The 18,598-nt window shown below is 47.2% G+C and overlaps 1 protein-coding gene across 4 annotated transcripts in view; it reads left to right on the top strand.

Moving 5' to 3' along the window:
• LOC120981084 (solute carrier family 66 member 2-like) overlaps positions 1–17,917 on the top strand; it is a 39,782-nt gene extending 21,865 nt beyond the window's left edge. The window contains exons 2-6 of one of the 4 annotated variants that reach the window (XM_040410569.1): positions 7,299–7,517; positions 8,448–8,581; positions 11,380–11,596; positions 17,275–17,496; positions 17,537–17,917. In XM_040410569.1, coding sequence (XP_040266503.1) covers positions 7,324–7,517; positions 8,448–8,581; positions 11,380–11,596; positions 17,275–17,449 — 720 coding nt within the window. In that variant the 5' untranslated portion in view covers positions 7,299–7,323 and the 3' untranslated portion in view covers positions 17,450–17,496; positions 17,537–17,917. Of the gene's footprint in view, positions 1–1,229; positions 1,243–2,612; positions 2,745–7,298; positions 7,518–8,447; positions 8,582–11,379; positions 11,597–17,274; positions 17,497–17,536 lie in introns of those variants that run through there. The other 3 variants (XM_040410572.1, XM_040410571.1, XM_040410570.1) reach the window with 3 other exon arrangements.
• The last annotated feature ends 681 nt before the right edge of the window (positions 17,918–18,598 follow it).

Here is an 18,598-nt window from a genome sequence, read left to right on the forward strand (position 1 = left end):
AGACTGTATTCTCCTGTCCTACAGTCATCCTCTCCCCTGAAATGGCTGATAACAGGGAGCAATAGATTGTATTCTCCTGTCCTACAGTCATCCTCTCCCCTGAAATGGCTGATAACAGGGAGCAATACACTGTATTCTCCTGTCCTACAGTCATCCTCCCCCCTGAAATGTCTGATAACAGGGGGCAATAGATTGTATTCTCCTGTCCTACAGTCATCCTCTCCCCTGAAATGGCTGATAACAGGGGGCAATAGACTGTATTCTCCTGTCCTACAGTCATCCTCTCCCCTGAAATGGCTGATAACAGGGGGCAATAGACTGTATTCTCCTGTCCTACAGTCATCCTCTCCCCTGAAATGGCTGATAACAGGGGGCAATAGACTGTATTCTCCTGTCCTACAGTCATCCTCTCCCCTGAAATGTCTGATAACAGGGAGCAATAGACTGTATTCTCCTGTCCTACAGTCATCCTCTCCTCTGAAATGGCTGATAACAGGAGGCAATAGACTGTAATCTCCTGTCCTACAGTCATCCTCTCCTCTGAAATGGCTGATAACAGGGGGCAATAGACTGTATTCTCCTGTCCTACAGTCATCCTCTCCCCTGAAATGTCTGATAACAGGAGGCAATAGACTGTATTCTCCTGTCCTACAGTCATCTTCTCCCCTGAAATGGCTGATAACAGGGAGCAATAGACTGTATTCTCCTGTCCTACAGTCATCCTCTCCCCTGAAATGGCAGATAACAGGGGGCAATAGACTGTATTCTCCTGTCCTACAGTCATCCTCTCCCCTGAAATGGCTGATAACAGGGAGCAATAGACTGTATTCTCCTGTCCTACAGTCATCTTCTCCCCTGAAATGGCTGATAACAGGGGGCAATAGACTGTATTCTCCTGTCCTACAGTCATCCTCCCCCCTGAAATAGCTGATAACAGGGGGCAATAGACTGTATTCTCCTGTCCTACAGTCATCTTCTCCCCTGAAATGGCTGATAACAGGGGGCAATAGATTGTATTCTCCTGTCCTACAGTCATCCTTTCCCCTGAAATGGCTGATAACAGGGGGCAATAGACTGTATTCTCCTGTCCTACAGTCATCCTCTCCCCTGAAATGTCTGATACCAGGGGGCAATAGACTGTATTCTCCTGTCCTACAGTCATCCTCTCCCCTGAAATGGCTGATAACAGGGGGCAATAGATTGAAGTACACACTGAACACAGGAAGGATCGTCTGCAGGACTGTTTGCCCGCTGTCACTCCGGCCTTGGGATGTGTGGTCACGTCAGGCGCTGTGCTGTCTGTACGCAGTACTTCCTCTTCAGGGACGGTCTGTGCTCGCGGTTATCTCACTGCCGCGCTTCCTGTGAATGTTTCATGAAGAGGTTTCTTCTCAGTCCTGCATGCATCAAGTATCTGTATACAGGGTGCTATAGTGAGTGTGGCCCCCAGTCTGGAGTCTGTATACAGGGTACTATAGTGAGTGTGGCCCCCAGTCTGGAGTCTGTATACAGGGTACTATAGTGAGTGTGGCCCCCAGTCTGGAGTCTGTATACACGGTACTATAGTGAGTGTGGCCCCCAGTCTGGAGTCTGTATACAGGGTACTATAGTGAGTGTGGCCCCCAGTCTGGAGTCTGTATACACGGTACTATAGTGAGTGTGGCCCCCAGTCTGCAGTATGTATACAGGGTACTATAGTGAGTGCGACCCCCAGTCTGCAGTATGTATACAGGTACTATAGTGAGTGTGGCCCCCAGTCTGGAGTCTGTATACAGGGTACTATAGTGAGTGTGGCCCCCAGTCTGCAGTATGTATACAGGGTACTATAGTGAGTGTGGCCCCCAGTCTGGAGTCTGTATGCAGGGTACTATAGTGAGTGTGGCCCCCAGTCTGCAGTATGTATACAGGGTACTATAGTGAGTGCGGCCCCCAGTCTGCAGTATGTATACAGGGTACTATAGTGAGTGTGGCCCCCAGTCTGCAGTATGTATACAGGGTACTATAGTGAGTGTGACCCTTAGTCTGCAGTATGTATACAGGGTACTATAGTGAGTGTGGCCCCTAGTCTGCAGTATGTATACAGGGTACTATAGTGAGTGTGGCCCCCAGTCTGCAGTATGTATACAGGGTACTATAGTGAGTGTGGCCCCTAGTCTGCAGTATGTATACAGGGTACTATAGTGAGTGTGGCCCCCAGTCTGCATTATGTATACAGGGTACTATAGTGAGTGTGGCCCCCAGTGGCCATTATGTATACAGGGTACTATAGTGAGTGTGGCCCCTAGTCTGCAGTATGTATACAGGGTACTATAGTGAGTGTGGCCCCTAGTCTGCAGTATGTATACAGGGTACTATAGTGAGTGTGGCCCCCAGTCTGCAGTATGTATACAGGGTACTATAGTGAGTGTGGCCCCCAGTCTGCAGTATGTATACAGGGTACTATAGTGAGTGTGGCCCCCAGTTTGCAGTATGTATACAGGGTACTATAGTGAGTGTGGCCCCAGTCTGGCACTGTCAGCTCCGGTGCTGGGTGTCGGCTGATATTCGGCTGCTCGTGTGATCGCCCTCAGGAAGCCGCGTCCCTTCCCTCCTGTCACAGCTTGTTTTGTCTCTGTGTGCGTGTCATCTGCTGCTCCCCATACAATCTCAGTGGCCTCCGATCAGGCGTCCTGACACCTACAGCTGCACTCACTATCCTGAAGCTCCAGAGCTGAAATCTCCCAGCAATCCCTGCTATTATCCAGGTACTTTAATGTCATCTGATGTACAAAAAGCTTCCTGCACTCCAGCAGCTCAGTTAGGCCTGTCCACAAGCTTGCTGACTGTTTCCAGTAACTGTAACATTGTGAATTCATGTAGGTTCATCCTATACATACACTGATGTCCAGAGCTGGACACGTAACACCCCAGAGTGGTGTTGCCACTACTGCACCCTGCTACTATCTCTAATGGTCTGACAAAACGTCATCTTATGTATTGTTGTCCAGGTCCTCCACACTGTGCATTCCTAATCTGTTTGCAACTGTTATGTTCATGTAATGTGCCTGGTTCACCAGCAGGTGGCAGCAAACACAACAGAGCTGTACTTAGGTAGAATGGAGCTTTCCATTCCATTCTAACCCCCCTCTGGAGAGAAGTGGGCTAGTCCTACTTCCTGCAGGAAGGGTGGGGACCAGTTAGTTCTAGTTTAGGTCTTCCCTAGACAGGGGAAGGGTGTGCAGGGGCACGTCTCTGCTGTACGTGCCCATGCCAGCCAAAGCACCTTAAGCTCTGCTGGCCATGGAGGCCACAGCTTAAAGCCTCAGGAGCCAGGGGGAAAGTTCCCTGGAATAACCTAGAGGCAGACTACAGAGAATAAGTGCAGCCTACAGAAGAAGCTGAGTTATACAGCCAGCCTGTCAGTACAACAGAGTGAGAGAAACAGAGATTTAGCAGAGTTGAGTTTGCCTGCCAGTTTAATGCTAAAGCCTGCTGGAACCAAGACAAAGCCTGAAACTGTTTGGAGAAACGTTTATTCAAGTAAAGCTGTCATTGAATTTCATCTCAAGGTCTGGGCTCAAGTTATTCTTTCAAATCCCTCAATTATTCCCCCTATTTATTGCTTCGGAGCCAAAGCCTGGGGTCCAGCCATGTCGAGGTAGGAGCACCGTGACACACAATAAGAGACATTTTAGGCCGCAACATACCACTCGACATTTCCTACACCTGGAACGCAATATATAGAGGGCCCTGGGGGGAGGCCGCCCATTGCAGACACACCCTGTTATAACAGCTCCCCAATGTCACGGGGAGCGCACCCTCTATCCGCAGGCGGAGTTCCCATACGAGAGATAATTATGGCGAGTTCAGCTGGTTCCTGATTTTCTCAACAGGTGACAATTGTCTCATAATATAGGAATTGAGGGTGTGGTCTTTCAGGATGGGTGACATCATTGGTGTGGGTGCGACATCATCAGAGGGCACAGCTACTGGCACAGATGTGAGATAAACGGATGAGCCATCTCCCAGTCTGATGAAGGGGTACTACGCCCTGTCAGCCCCCTGCCAAGCTCACACCCGGAGGAGGAGAACATCAGCAAGTCAATTTAGTGGAGACTGTGTGTGGGACTGGGAAGCTCATCATGGTATATATATAGGGTCACTACATGAGGCACATGGGACATTACGGTGATGTCGGGGGGGGGGGGTGGCTTTATGTGATGCTGATATCCTGGTCATATGACGGTATGCAGCCCCCCTGCATGGCGATGGCGCTTACTCTATATGACTCCAGGACAGTGAGCCCAATATTGACTTTCTGCTCCTGCTAAATATTTACTGTCCTGAAGGTATATCCTGTCTGACTGCTCGTACTGGGAGCCTCGCGCCTCACTGAGCCTCGCTCCTTCTTCTGTATACGAGATCACCTCCAGCATATCCATATGTCCTGCACTGGCAGGAGCATCCGATGGATATGATATCAGGTTGCTATGGAGCGCATTGTATAGCAACCATTACTCTATGATTGACATTTAGAAAGCCCAGTGCATGAGAGGCACCTCCCCATGGCCGCCCTTATATTCACAGCTCCGGATTCGTTACATTAGCAGTAGGTACAGAGAGCAGCTGAGTTCATGTGATAGCTGGTAATTCTGCTCTGGAAGATGCCCTACATCACATACAGACTGGCCGTGTTCACATTTGACTGATTTGAGTTTGATGTGATTGGATGCACTGCCTGAAAGGTGAATGGAAAAACCCAATCCTGGATTGTGAGTTCACACGTTTGATGGATTATTTACCAAGTCAGTGGAGACACAACGACAGCACCACCAACATGGTTACATACATCACTGATACTGTACTGATCCTGAGTTACATCCTGTATTATACTCCAGAGCTGCACTCACTATTCTGCTGGTGGAGTCACTGTGTACATACATTGCTTATCCTGTACTGGTCCTGAGTTACATCCTGTATTATACTCCAGAGCTGCACTCACTATTATGCTGGTGCAATCACTGTGTACATACATCACTGATCCTGTACTGATCCTGAGTTACATCCTGTATTATACTCCAGAGCTGCACTCACTATTCTGCTGGTGCAGTCACTGTGTACATACATTACTTATCCTGTACTGATCCTGAGTTACATCCTGAATTATACTCCAGAGCTGCACTCACTATTCTGCTGGTGCAGTCACTGTGTACATACGTTACTTATCCTGTACTGATCCTGAGTTACATCCTGTATTATACTCCAGAGCTGCACTCACTTTTCTGCTGGTGCAATCACTGTGTACATAAATTACTTATCCTGTACTGATCCTGAGTTACATCCTGTATTATACTCCAGAGCTGTACTCACTATTCTGCTGGTGGAGTCCCTGTGTACATACATTACTTATCCTGTACTGATCCTGAGTTACACCCTGTATTATACTCCAGTGCTGCACTCACTATTCTGCTGCTGCAGTCACTGTGTACATACATTACTTATCCTGTACTAATCCTGAGTTACATCCTGTATTATACTCCAGAGCTGCACTCACTATTCTGCTGGTGCAGTCACTGTGTACATACATTACTTATCCTGTACTAATCCCGAGTTACATCCTGTATTATACCCTAGAGCAGCACTCACTATTCTGCTGCTGCAGTCACTGTGTACATACATTACTTATCCTGTACTGATCCTAAGTTACATCCTGTATTATACTCCAGAGCTGCACTCACTATTCTGCTGGTGCAGTCACTGTGTACATACATTACTTATCCTGTACTGATCCTAAGTTACATCCTGTATTATACTCCAGAGCTGCACTCACTATTCTGCTGGTGCAGTCACTGTGTACATACATTACTTATCCTGGACTGATCCTGAGTTACATCCTGCATTATACTCCAGAGCTGCACTCACTATTCTGCTGGTGCAGTCCCTGTGTACATACATTACTTATCCTGTACTGATCCTGAGTTACACCCTGTATTATACTCCAGAGCTGCACTCACTATTCTGCTGGTGCAGTCACTGTGTACATACATTACTTATCCTGTACTAATCCCGAGTTACATCCTGTATTATACCCTAGAGCAGCACTCACTATTCTGCTGCTGCAGTCACTGTGTACATACATTACTTATCCTGTACTGATCCTAAGTTACATCCTGTATTATACTCCAGAGCTGCACTCACTATTCTGCTGGTGCAGTCACTGTGTACATACATTACTTATCCTGTACTGATCCTAAGTTACATCCTGTATTATACTCCAGAGCTGCACTCACTATTCTGCTGGTGCAGTCACTGTGTACATACATTACTTATCCTGTACTGATCCTGAGTTACACCCTGTATTATACTCCAGAGCTGCACTCACTATTCTGCTGGTGCAGTCACTGTGTACATACATTACTTATCCTGTACTGATCCCGAGTTACATCCTGTATTATACTCCAGAGCTGCACTCACTATTCTGCTGGTGCAGTCACTGTGTACATACATTACTTATCCTCTACTGATCCTGAGTTACATCCTGTATTATACCCCAGAGCTGCACTCACTATTCTGCTGGTGCAGTCACTGTGTACATACATTACTTATCCTGGACTGATCCTGAGTTACATCCTGTATTATACTCCAGAGCAGCACTCACTATTCTGCTGGTGCAGTCACTGTGTACATACATTACTTATCCTGTACTGATCCTGAGTTACACCCTGTATTATACTCCAGAGCTGCACTCACTATTCTGCTGGTGCAGTCACTGTGTACATACATTACTTATCCTGTACTGATCCTGAGTTACATCCTGTATTATACTCCAGAGCTACACTCTCTATTCTGCTGGTGCAGTCACTGTGTACATACATTACTTATCCTGTACTGATCCTGAGTTACATCCTGTATTATACCCCAGAGCTGCACTCACTATTCTGCTGGTGCAGTCACTGTGTACATACATTACTTATCCTGGACTGATCCTGAGTTATATCCTGTATTATCCTCCAGAGCTGCACTCACTATTCTGCTGGTGCAGTCACTGTGTACATACATTACTTATCCTGGACTGATCCTGAGTTACATCCTGCATTATACTCCAGAGCTGCACTCACTATTCTGCTGGTGCAGTCACTGTGTACATACATTACTTATCCTGTACTGATCCTGAGTTACATCCTGTATTATACTCCAGAGCTGCACTCACTATTCTGCTGGTGCAGTCACTGTGTACATTACTTATCTGTACTGCTATGGACATTTCCTATGGAATCTTTGTACTTTCTTCGTTATCATCCAGCATTTTGTATTTTCAGGTTGACATTGTGATTGGCGGCACAGATGGATTTTTCGGAGGATTCTGTGGAAACGTGGCCGGTCCTGTCCTGGGTGTCGTCCTCTGTCATGGTGTTTGGCGGTGTGTTCCCATACATCCCCCAGTATCAGGAGATTAAGAGGACGTCTAATGCGGAGGGGTTCTCCACCTGGGTCTGCTTTGTTCTGCTGGTTGCCAATATCCTCCGGATATTTTTTTGGTGAGAGCAGAGCTGCTGTTGATTTCTGCTCTGGGGGTCGGTCAGCTCTTTGTGGCCCTTGAACCAATAGGATGAACTAAAAAGGTCACATGACACTTGCAATCCATCCCAGACTCCTTGTGTATAAGGAGTCCGAGGGGGGGGGGGGACGGATTACTCTTGTATTCAGCCACAATAGAACTGTCCCCACGACAGTGCTGACCCCGGAGGGGTCGGGATTGCTTTGACTCTGCGCCGGTGTCACTGCTCCTCTAATTACCGCAGACTGAGCCCCACAGTCCTGTCTGCCTTGTCGTTCTGAGACCGGACGACTCGGGGGGATTTTCCATTAATAATCAGCTTAGATGAATTCTCCTTGTTTTAGGGCTGCAATTAAATCTCATCCCAGTAATTGTCCGCTTTCATTCAGCTTTCACGTTAGCCCATGAAATGTGCGCAGAATTAATGGGCGACTATTAATGAGCGCGTCTGATCTCCGGGGCTCGAACGAGCTGCAGATAACGTCTCAACCTAGTGTAACGAGGCCAAGGTCACAGAGCCGCTACAATGTATCATTAATGTTACAATAACATGTCACTCCTTGTATCAATAATGTATCCAGATGAAAACTCCTTTGGTACTAATTATCTTCTTCATTTAAACATGCCCCAAAGATCAGCAGGCGGCATTAGTCCCCCCCATCCCCCATACAGTAAGAAGTCACCATGATCCATGTTTTAAAGAGGTCATAAGATTTAGATCACTTACAGCCACTAAACCTGCCCTTGAAGAAGCTCTGGGGCTGGAATTGGGCCGCACCAGTCAGAGTGGTGGAGACCTCTGACCTTCTGACTGGTATCCATCACACATGTAAGGGCAGTGGGTCGTATTGCTCGGGCTGTGGCGATACGATGGCGGTCCCTTGTGATCACGTGCTCTTGTCTCTTACAGGTTTGGGAAGTTCTTTGAGTTCCCTCTCCTCCTGCAGAGCCTCTTGATGATCGTCACCATGTTATGGATGCTGCATCTCTGCTGCGCTGTGCAGACCGTGAACCGCGTGTCAACCAAGTATCGCGCCTTCATCGGTAAGTGTATGTCCTAGGCTGCGGATGACACTGCAGCTGTTGCAAAACTACAACTCCCAGCAAGCTCTATGTACTTCCATGGAAGTTCCGAGAACAGCTAAGCAAGCGTGCATGCTAAGAGTTGTAGTTCACTGGTCAGGAGTTGTACTGGGAGAGTAGTAAATGCCCATTATAGAAGAGGACGCCGGGCACTGGAGGACTGTAGTCACGAGGCAGTCTAGGGTCTGATCTACATCCGTCTATAATAGTTAAATTATAACATTCTGATATGAGGGGACTCTCCCATCGCTGACGTCCCCACATGTATCCGGCAGAGCTGACGGGATCCTTATAATAAGGCCGGATTACTGCGCAGAATCCTCCGAATAATCAGCATGTATGTAATGCATATGTGTGGGAAGGTGATCAGCGGCGCCCAAGAGCAATATTCAGTTAGGCTCTCCTCACATCTCCAATTCCCCCCACCACTCTGCCTAAATGTCAGTCCTCACTGTGTGTCTGGAAATTCTGTTCATAAACCAGGAAGGTCTGATGACATTTAAAGCCATACTAAGTGATTTCCTAATTTGATGAAATAACCGGTTACAGGAGTTACTGCTCGCCGTACACGCACGTTATGACACAATAATTCATCTTCTGCTCAGGTTACTCTGATGAGAAATAGATACTGGAAGTATTTACCTCCTCCATAAATCTTCTGGTGTAATCGTATTCACTGGAGAGCAGCAAAGTGCTGTCAGCTTTCTTAAAGCTTTCATATTTCAAGTACATTACTACACCGGTCCAGGTATCCTATAATTACTGCTCCAACTACACAGCAAGGGACAGAAATGGCGGCATCTGCAACTTGTCAGAGCAAGAAGAGCGGAACTATAATATAACTACAGTATGTACAAGGATATAACTACTATAATACTGCTCCTATGTACAAGGATATAACTACTATAATACTGCTCCTATGTGCAAGGATATAACTACTATAATACTGCTCCTATGTACAAGAATATAACTACTATAATACTGCTCCTATGTACAAGAATATAACGACTATAATACTGCTCCTATGTGCAAGGATATAACTACTATAATACTTCCCCTATGTACAAGAATATAACTACTATAATACTGCTCCTATGTACAAGAATATAACTACTATAATACTGCTCCTATGTACAAGAATATAACTACTATAATACTGCTCCTATGTACAAGAATATAACGACTATAATACTGCTCCTATGTGCAAGGATATAACTACTATAATACTGCTCCTATGTACAAGAATATAACTACTATAATACTGCTCCTATGTACAAGAATATAACTACTATAATACTGCCTCCTATGTACAAGAATATACCTACTATAATACTGCTCCTATGTACAAGAATATAACTACAATAATACGGCTCCTATGTACAAGAATATAACTACTATAATACTGCTCCTATGTACTAGAATATAACTACTATAATACTGCTCCTATGTAGAAGAATATAACTACTATAATACTGCCTCCTATGTACAGGAATATAACTGCTATAATACTGCTCCTATGTACAAGAATATAACTACTATAATACTGCTCCTATGTACAAGAATATAACTACTATAATACTGCTCCTATGTACAAGAATATAACTACTATAATACTGCTCCTATGTACAAGAATATAACTACTATAATACTTCCTCCTATGTACAAGAATATAACTACTATAATACTGCTCCTATGTACAAGGATATAACTACTATAATACTGCTCCTATGTACAAGAATATAACTACTATAATACTGCTCCTATGTACAAGAATATAACTACTATAATACTGCTCCTATGTACAGGAATATAACTACTATAATACTGCCTCCTATGTACATGGATATAACTACTATAATACTGCCTCCTATGTACAAGAATATAACTACAATAATACTGCCTCCTATGTACAAGAATATAACTACTATAATACTGCTCCTATGTAAAAGAATATAACTACTACAATACTGCTCATATGTACAAGAATATAACTACTATAATACTGCTCCTATGTACAGGAATATAACTACTATAATACTGCTCCTATGTACAGGAATATAACTACTTTAATACTGCTCCTATGTACAAGAATATAACTACTATAATACTGCCTCCTATGTACAAGAATATAACTACTATAATACCGCCTCCTATGTACAAGAATATAACTACTATAATACTGCCTCCTATGTACAGTAATATAACTACTATAATACTGCCTCCTATGTACAAGAATATAACTACTATAATACTGCCTCCTATGTACATGGATATAACTACTATAATACTGCCTCCTATGTACAAGAATATAACTACTATAATACTGCCTCCTATGTACAAGAATATAACTACTATAATACTGCTCCTATGTACAAGAATATAACTACTATAATACTGCCTCCTATGTACAAGAATATAACTACTATAATACTGCTCCTATGTACAAGAATATAACTACTATAATACTGCTCCTATGTACAGGAATATAACTACTATAATACTGCTCCTATGTACAGGAATATAACTACTATAATACTGCTCCGATGTATAAGTGCGATTCTTCTCCTCGCTGCGACTGAAGAGCAGTTACAACACACTCTGATGTCCAGGTCATTTCATGTATACTTATATCAGACAGACAGAGAGCGTGGCCCCGGATGTTATTCTCTGGGGCCCCATGGCTGAAGCTCCTGTTTGGTGTCTCACTGCTCGGCGGGGGAGGGGCCGTCCATATCTGACTCTCACGCTTTTCTTTGCAGACTTCAAGCTGGCGGACTTCTGGGAGTGGAGCCGCTTTGAGGATTACCTGCAGTTCTGCCTGTCGCTGACCGTCCTTGGTGCCCTCCTCACGTACTGCCTCCTGGATGTCCCCATCTTTGTGGAGGCCCTGGGGTTAGTGGCCCTCCTCACTGAGGCAACGTTAGGACTCCCTCAGCTGCTGCAGAACCTCAGGAACAAGTCCACGCGAGGCATGAGGTAAGAAGCCTCCTGTCTGAGCACTCCACCATGGACACGGCAGCACAGTCTCCCTCTTGTGGCCACTAGGGGGAGCCACTGCCTGACGATCTATGGTACACCAATAGTCAGAAAGTGGGTTCTCCATCCGAAGAACCCAAAGCCCTTGTCTGTTACTGCTGACAACCTGCCTGTATACCCTGTCTGACAGGTAGTCACAGCCCCGCCCCCTGCTGATGACATCACTGATATAATGACATGTGATCAGACATGAGATCACACACCTAATACTACAGGAACATCTATTACTGCTGACAACCTGCCTGTATATCCTGTCTGAGAGGTTGTCACAGCCCCGCCCCCTGCTGATGACATCACTGATATAATGACATGTGATCAGACATGAGATCACACACCTTATACTACAGGAACTTCTATTACTGCTGACAACCTGCCTGTATATCCTGTCTGAGAGGTTGTCACAGCCCCGCCCCCTGCTGATGACATCACTGATATACTGACATGTGATCAGACATGAGATCACACACCTTATACTACAGGAACATCTATTACTGCTGACAACCTGCCTGTATATCCTGTCTGAGAGGTAGTCACAGCCCCGCCCCCTGCTGATGACATCACTGATATAATGACATGTGATCAGACATGAGATCCATACATCTTATACTACAGGAACATCTATTACTGCTGACAACCTGCCTGTATATCCTGTCTGAGAGGTAGTCACAGCCCCGCCTCCTGCTGATGACATCACTGATATAATAACATGTGATCAGACATGAGATCCACACCCCTTATACTACAGGAACATCTATTACTGCTGACAACCTGCCTGTATATCCTGTCTGAGAGGTAGTCACAGCCCCGCCCCCTGCTGATGACATCACTGATATAATGACATGTGATCAGACATGAGATCACACACCTTATACTACAGGAACTTCTATTACTGCTGACAACCTGCCTGTATATCCTGTCTGAGAGGTAGTCACAGCCCCGCCCCCTGCTGATGACATCACTGATATAATGACATGTGATCAGACATGAGATCCACACCTTATACTACAGGAACATCTATTACTGCTGACAACCTGCCTGTATATCCTGTCTGAGAGGTAGTCACAGCCCCGCCCCCTGCTGATGACATCACTGATATAATGACCTGTGATCAGACATGAGATCACACACCTTATACTACAGGAACATCTATTACTGCTGACAACCTGCCTGTATATCCTGTCTGAGAGGTAGTCACAGCCCCGCCCCCTGCTGATGACATCACTGATATAATAACATGTGATCATACATGAGATCACACACCTTATACTACAGGAACATCTATTACTGCTGACAACCTGCCTGTATATCCTGTCTGACAGGTAGTCACAGCCCCGCCCCCTGCTGATGACATCACTGATATAATGACATGTGATCAGACATGAGATCCACACCCCTTATACTACAGGAACTTCTATTACTGCTGACAACCTGCCTGTATATCCTGTCTGAGAGGTAGTCACAGCCCCGCCCCCTGCTGATGACATCACTGATATAATGACATGTGATCAGACATGAGATCCACACCCCTTATACTCCTGGGAGCACCAGGTAGGGGCAAGAGGGGGGCAACTGAAGGGCCATGAGCTGAAGGGAGGGGGTTAGGTTAAGACATTGGCATTGGGGAGTCGGGGCGCAGAAAGGCTAGGAGCACCCCTGCTTATACTACAGGAACATCTATTCATCTATTACTGCTGACAACCTGCCTGTATATCCTGTCTGAGAGGTTGTCACAGCCCCGCCCCCACTGATATAATGACAATGTGTCCTCAGTAAATGGCTCTTTTCTCAGGGACCCCCCATTGGGGGCTATTAGGCAGGCGAGTGCATGAAGTCATACATCAGCCGCCGTCTATTGTGCAGGAAGCGCAGGCGGATGGCGGCGTTTATCCCGCGCCGGCTGCAGGCGGATCTCCAGTGACACATTCAGCAGGCAGAGAATGAGAAATGGCAAATCTGAATCCGCAGTAAATGCGGCCGGCACGCTCCGACGCCGTTCTGCACAGCGGGCTCCACGCACCTCTCAATGATTTGTGACTCTGCCTGGAGGAGGCACCGTGTCAAAGGCGAGACTCGGAAACCTCCTTTAACCTCAAATACATTTATGAAGCCATGACATCACTGAGAATGCCGCCTATCCATTCACTAGAGATCAGCGGTGACATCACTGAGAATGCAGCCTATCCATTCACTAGAGATCAGCGGTGACATCACTGAGAATGCAGCCTATCCATCACTAGAGATCAGCGGTGATATCACTGAGAATGCAGCCTATCCATCACTAGAGATCAGCGGTGACATCACTGAGAATGCCGCCTATCCATTCACTAGAGATCAGCTGTGACATCACTGAGAATGCCGCCTATCCATTCACTAGAGATCAGCGGTGACATCACTGAGAATACCGCCTATCCTATCACTAGAGATCAGCAGTGACATCACTGAGAATGCCGCCTATCCATTCACTAGAGATCAGCGGTGACATCACTGAGAATGCAGCCTATCCATTCACTAGAGATCAGCAGTGACATCACTGAGAATGCCGCCTATCCATCACTAGAGATCAGCGGTGACATCACTGAGAATGCAGCCTATCCATTCACTAGAGATCAGCGGTGACATCACTGAGAATGCAGCCTATCCATCACTAGAGATCAGCGGTGACATCACTGAGAATGCAGCCTATCCATCACTAGAGATCAGCGGTGACATCACTGAGAATGCCGCCTATCCATCACTAGAGATCAGCGGTGACATCACTGAGAATGGCACCTATCCATCACTAGAGATCAGCGGGGACATCACTGAGAATGCCGCCTATCCATCACTAGAGATCAGCAGTGACATCACTGAGAATGCCGCCTATCCATTCACTAGAGATCAGCGGTGACATCACTGAGAATGCAGCTTATCCATTCACTAGAGATCAGCGGTGACATCACTGAGAATGCAGCCTATCCATTCACTAGAGATCAGCGGTGACATCACTGAGAATGCCGCCTATCCATCACTAGAGATCAGCGGTGACATCACTGAGAATGCAGCCTATCCATTCACTAGAGATCAGCGGTGACATCACTGAGAATGCCACCTATCCATTCACTAGAGATCAGCGGTGACATCACTGAGAATGCCGCCTATCCATCACTAGAGATCAGCGGTGACATCACTGAGAATGCAGCCTATCCATTCACTAGAGATCAGCGGTGACATCACTGAGAATGCCACCTATCCATTCACTAGAGATCAGCGGTGACATCACTGAGAATGCCGCCTATCCATCACTAGAGATCAGCGGTGACATCACTGAGAATGCAGCCTATCCATTCACTAGAGATCAGCGGTGACATCACTGAGAATGCAGCCTATCCATCACTAGAGATCAGCGGTGACATCACTGAGAATGCCGCCTATCCATCACTAGAGATCAGCGGTGACATCACTGAGAATGGCACCTATCCATCACTAGAGATCAGCGGGGACATCACTGAGAATGCCGCCTATCCATCACTAGAGATCAGCAGTGACATCACTGAGAATGCCGCCTATCCATCACTAGAGATCAGCGGTGACATCACTGAGAATGCCGCCTATCCTATCACTAGAGATCAGCAGTGACATCACTGAGAATGCAGCCTATCCATTCACTAGAGATCAGTGGTGACATCACTGAGAATGCCGCCTATCCATCACTAGAGATCAGCGGTGACATCACTGAGAATGCTGCCTATCCTATCACTAGAGATCAGCAGTGACATCACTGAGATGTATTATCGTCTGATGACTCTTTTGAAATGTGAAGTGAAGGGATGCTTCCTGTCCTTACTGCAGTCGGCCAGTAGAGGCCCCCATGTTCATATAACTTGGGCCCCTGTGATCATAGTCATTGTCTGGGGCCACAGCAGGAGGACAGATTACGTATAAGGTATTGTGATAAGTCATATATAATGGACCCTTCCCCAGTATACATGTGATATATGACGAGCTGGGATAATAAATGAAGCTGCACTACAAGTGACAGGAGACAGGTTGGATTAGTTCTGGGACACGGAGGGTGAGGGCCCATTAATAGGGAGGCACCTACAGTGATGAGGATGGATGCTTTATGTACTGGGATGAACCCATCATGGACAATGCAGTATCTGGGGTGCACCCTTCATGCACAGTGAGAGATCTGGGGTGCACCCGTCATGCACAGTGAGAGATCTGGGGTGCACCCGTCATGCACAGTGAGAGATCTGGGGTGCACCCTTCATGCACAGTGAGAGATCTGGGGTGCACCCTTCATGCACAGTGAGAGATCTGGGGTGCACCCGTCATGCACAGTGAGAGATCTAGGGTGCACCCTTCATGCACAGTGAGAGATCTGGGGTGCACCCGTCATGCACAGTGAGAGATCTGGGGTGCACCCGTCATGCACAGTGAGAGATCTGGGGTGCACCCGTCATGCACAGTGAGAGATCTGGGGTGCACCCGTCATGCACAGTGAGAGATCTAGGGTGCACCCTTCATGCACAGTGAGAGATCTGGGGTGCACCCGTCATGCACAGTGAGAGATCTGGGGTGCACCCTTCATGCACAGTGAGAGATCTGGGGTTGCACCCGTCATGCACAGTGAGAGATCTGGGGTGCACCCGTCATGCACAGTGAGAGATCTGGGGTGCACCCGTCATGCACAGTGAGAGATCTGGGGTTGCACCCGTCATGCACAGTGAGAGATCTGGGGTGCACCCGTCATGCACAGTGAGAGATCTGGGGTGCACCCGTCATGCACAGTGAGAGATCTGGGGTGCACCCGTCATGCACAGTGAGAGATCTGGGGTGCACCCGTCATGCACAGTGAGAGATCTGGGGTGCACCCGTCATGCACAGTGAGAGATCTAGGGTGCACCCGTCATGCACAGTGAGAGATCTGGGGTGCACCCTTCATGCACACTGAGAGATCTGGGGTGCACCCGTCATGCACAGTGAGAGATCTGGGGTGCACCCGTCATGCACACTGAGTTATCCTGGGTGCACCCGTCATGCACAGTGAGAGATCTGGGGTGCACCCGTCATGCACAGTGAGAGATCTGGGGTGCACCCGTCATGCACAGTGAGAGATCTGGGGTGCACCCGTCATGCACAGTGAGAGATCTGGGGTGCACCCTTCATGCACAGTGAGAGATCACTCTGTTCATGAAGCCAGAAGCCCAGGATGAGCACAGGTACTAATCCCTCCTATCTGTGAGTGTAGTCATCAGTGCAGTTCTTGCTTTTCATTCATGAAACAGGAGGCTCAGGATGAACAGTTCTTCAGAACCCTTGCAGGTAACAGACTTCTGCAGTGCTGGTGGCCATGGATGGGGAGATGAATCCGTGGTGACGTCCCCGGTATTGCAGCCTTCGAGGGGTTGAGGATTTCTCAGATTTTCCTTCCCTCGTCCTCCATAGCTGCCGCTGAGCTGTGGCCCTGGGGCCCGCACATGGACAGCCTTGGCTCTGACAGGCAATAAATTGGTGTATTAGGTGTCGGGCTCGGGCGGTGGATGGGCACTTAGAGGGTGAAATGGTCCGTGCCTCCCTTATTAGCGCTCTGGGCGAGCCGCATGCCTCATGCCTCCTGTGTCTTGTCTCACCAGTGTCCAGATGGTCGTGCTGTGGACTGCGGGCGACTGCTTCAAGACCTTGTACTTCATCATCAAGGCCACGCCCGCTCAGTTCTGGCTGTGCGGGGCCCTGCAGATCTGCCTGGACGCGCTCATCCTCCTCCAGGTCTGGTTCTACAATCCACAGACTCACATCAAGTTTGGCTGAGGAGCTGACAATCACCAGACGGCAGGGTATCTGGCTTGGGGCCACAGGGACGGAGGCCGGAGCCCAAAAAGAAATAATGTGTGATAGATATACCGAGCGCCCAGACAACTTATCTACAATGATGGGACTCCTCGGGATCTGGAGGTTATAACAGGTCGGAACAGGGGCCCCAGAGGAAAAGGATAACTGGGCCCCTAATAACTACCTAACGGACCCCTCCCCCATCACACACTAACCCTGGTGATCCCTGAACTCCCTCTGGCAGGGTCTCAGACTTGACAGGGCTGTATTCAGCAGGGGGCGCTCTCTGCAGAGCCACTGCCTACCCCACAGGAGCGAACTGGACTCCGTCACTGCAGTCACTTCAGGGGATCATCACGTGCCGATCTATGAATGTAAAATATATTATAACCGAAGATAAAAAGAAAGGTCGCCGCACGCCGCTCTGCAGTATATATATAATGTGCAGCTGCTGAATAAAGATTTACACATCGTATCTCTATAGGAGGGCGTCGCGTCTGTTACATAATATATATGGTACATATACGACATGGAGTTCACTATCCGCCCCACTTCATCATTGACTTCAGGTGTGTCATTCAGTGCCATTACCACAGTGTATAACATCCAGCCTCTAGCCGTGCAGAGTACCATTACCACAGTGTATAACATCCCGCCTCTAGCCGTGCAGTCTACCATTACCACAGTGTATAACATCCCGCCTCTATCTATACAGTCTATTATTACCACAGTGTATAACATCCAGCCTCTAGCCGTGCAGTCTGCCATTACCACAGTGTATAACATCCAGCCTCTAGCCGTGCAGTCTACCATTACCACAGTGTATAACATCCAGCCTCTAGCCGTGCAGTCTACCATTACCACATTGTATATCATCCATCCTCTAGCCATACAGTCTACCATTACCACAGTGTATAACATCCATCCTCTAGCCATACAGTCTACCATTACCACAGTGTATAACATCCAGCCTCTAGCCGTGCAGTCTACCATTACCACAGTGTATAACATCCAGCCTCTAGCCATACAGTCTACCATTACCACAGTGTATAACATCCATCCTCTAGCCGTGCAGTCTACCATTACCACAGTGTATAACATCCATCCTCTAGCCGTGCAGTCTACCAT

The sequence above is a fragment of the Bufo bufo genome, chromosome 10 (genome assembly GCF_905171765.1).
Source record: "Bufo bufo chromosome 10, aBufBuf1.1, whole genome shotgun sequence".
NCBI lineage: Eukaryota > Metazoa > Chordata > Amphibia > Anura > Bufonidae > Bufo > Bufo bufo.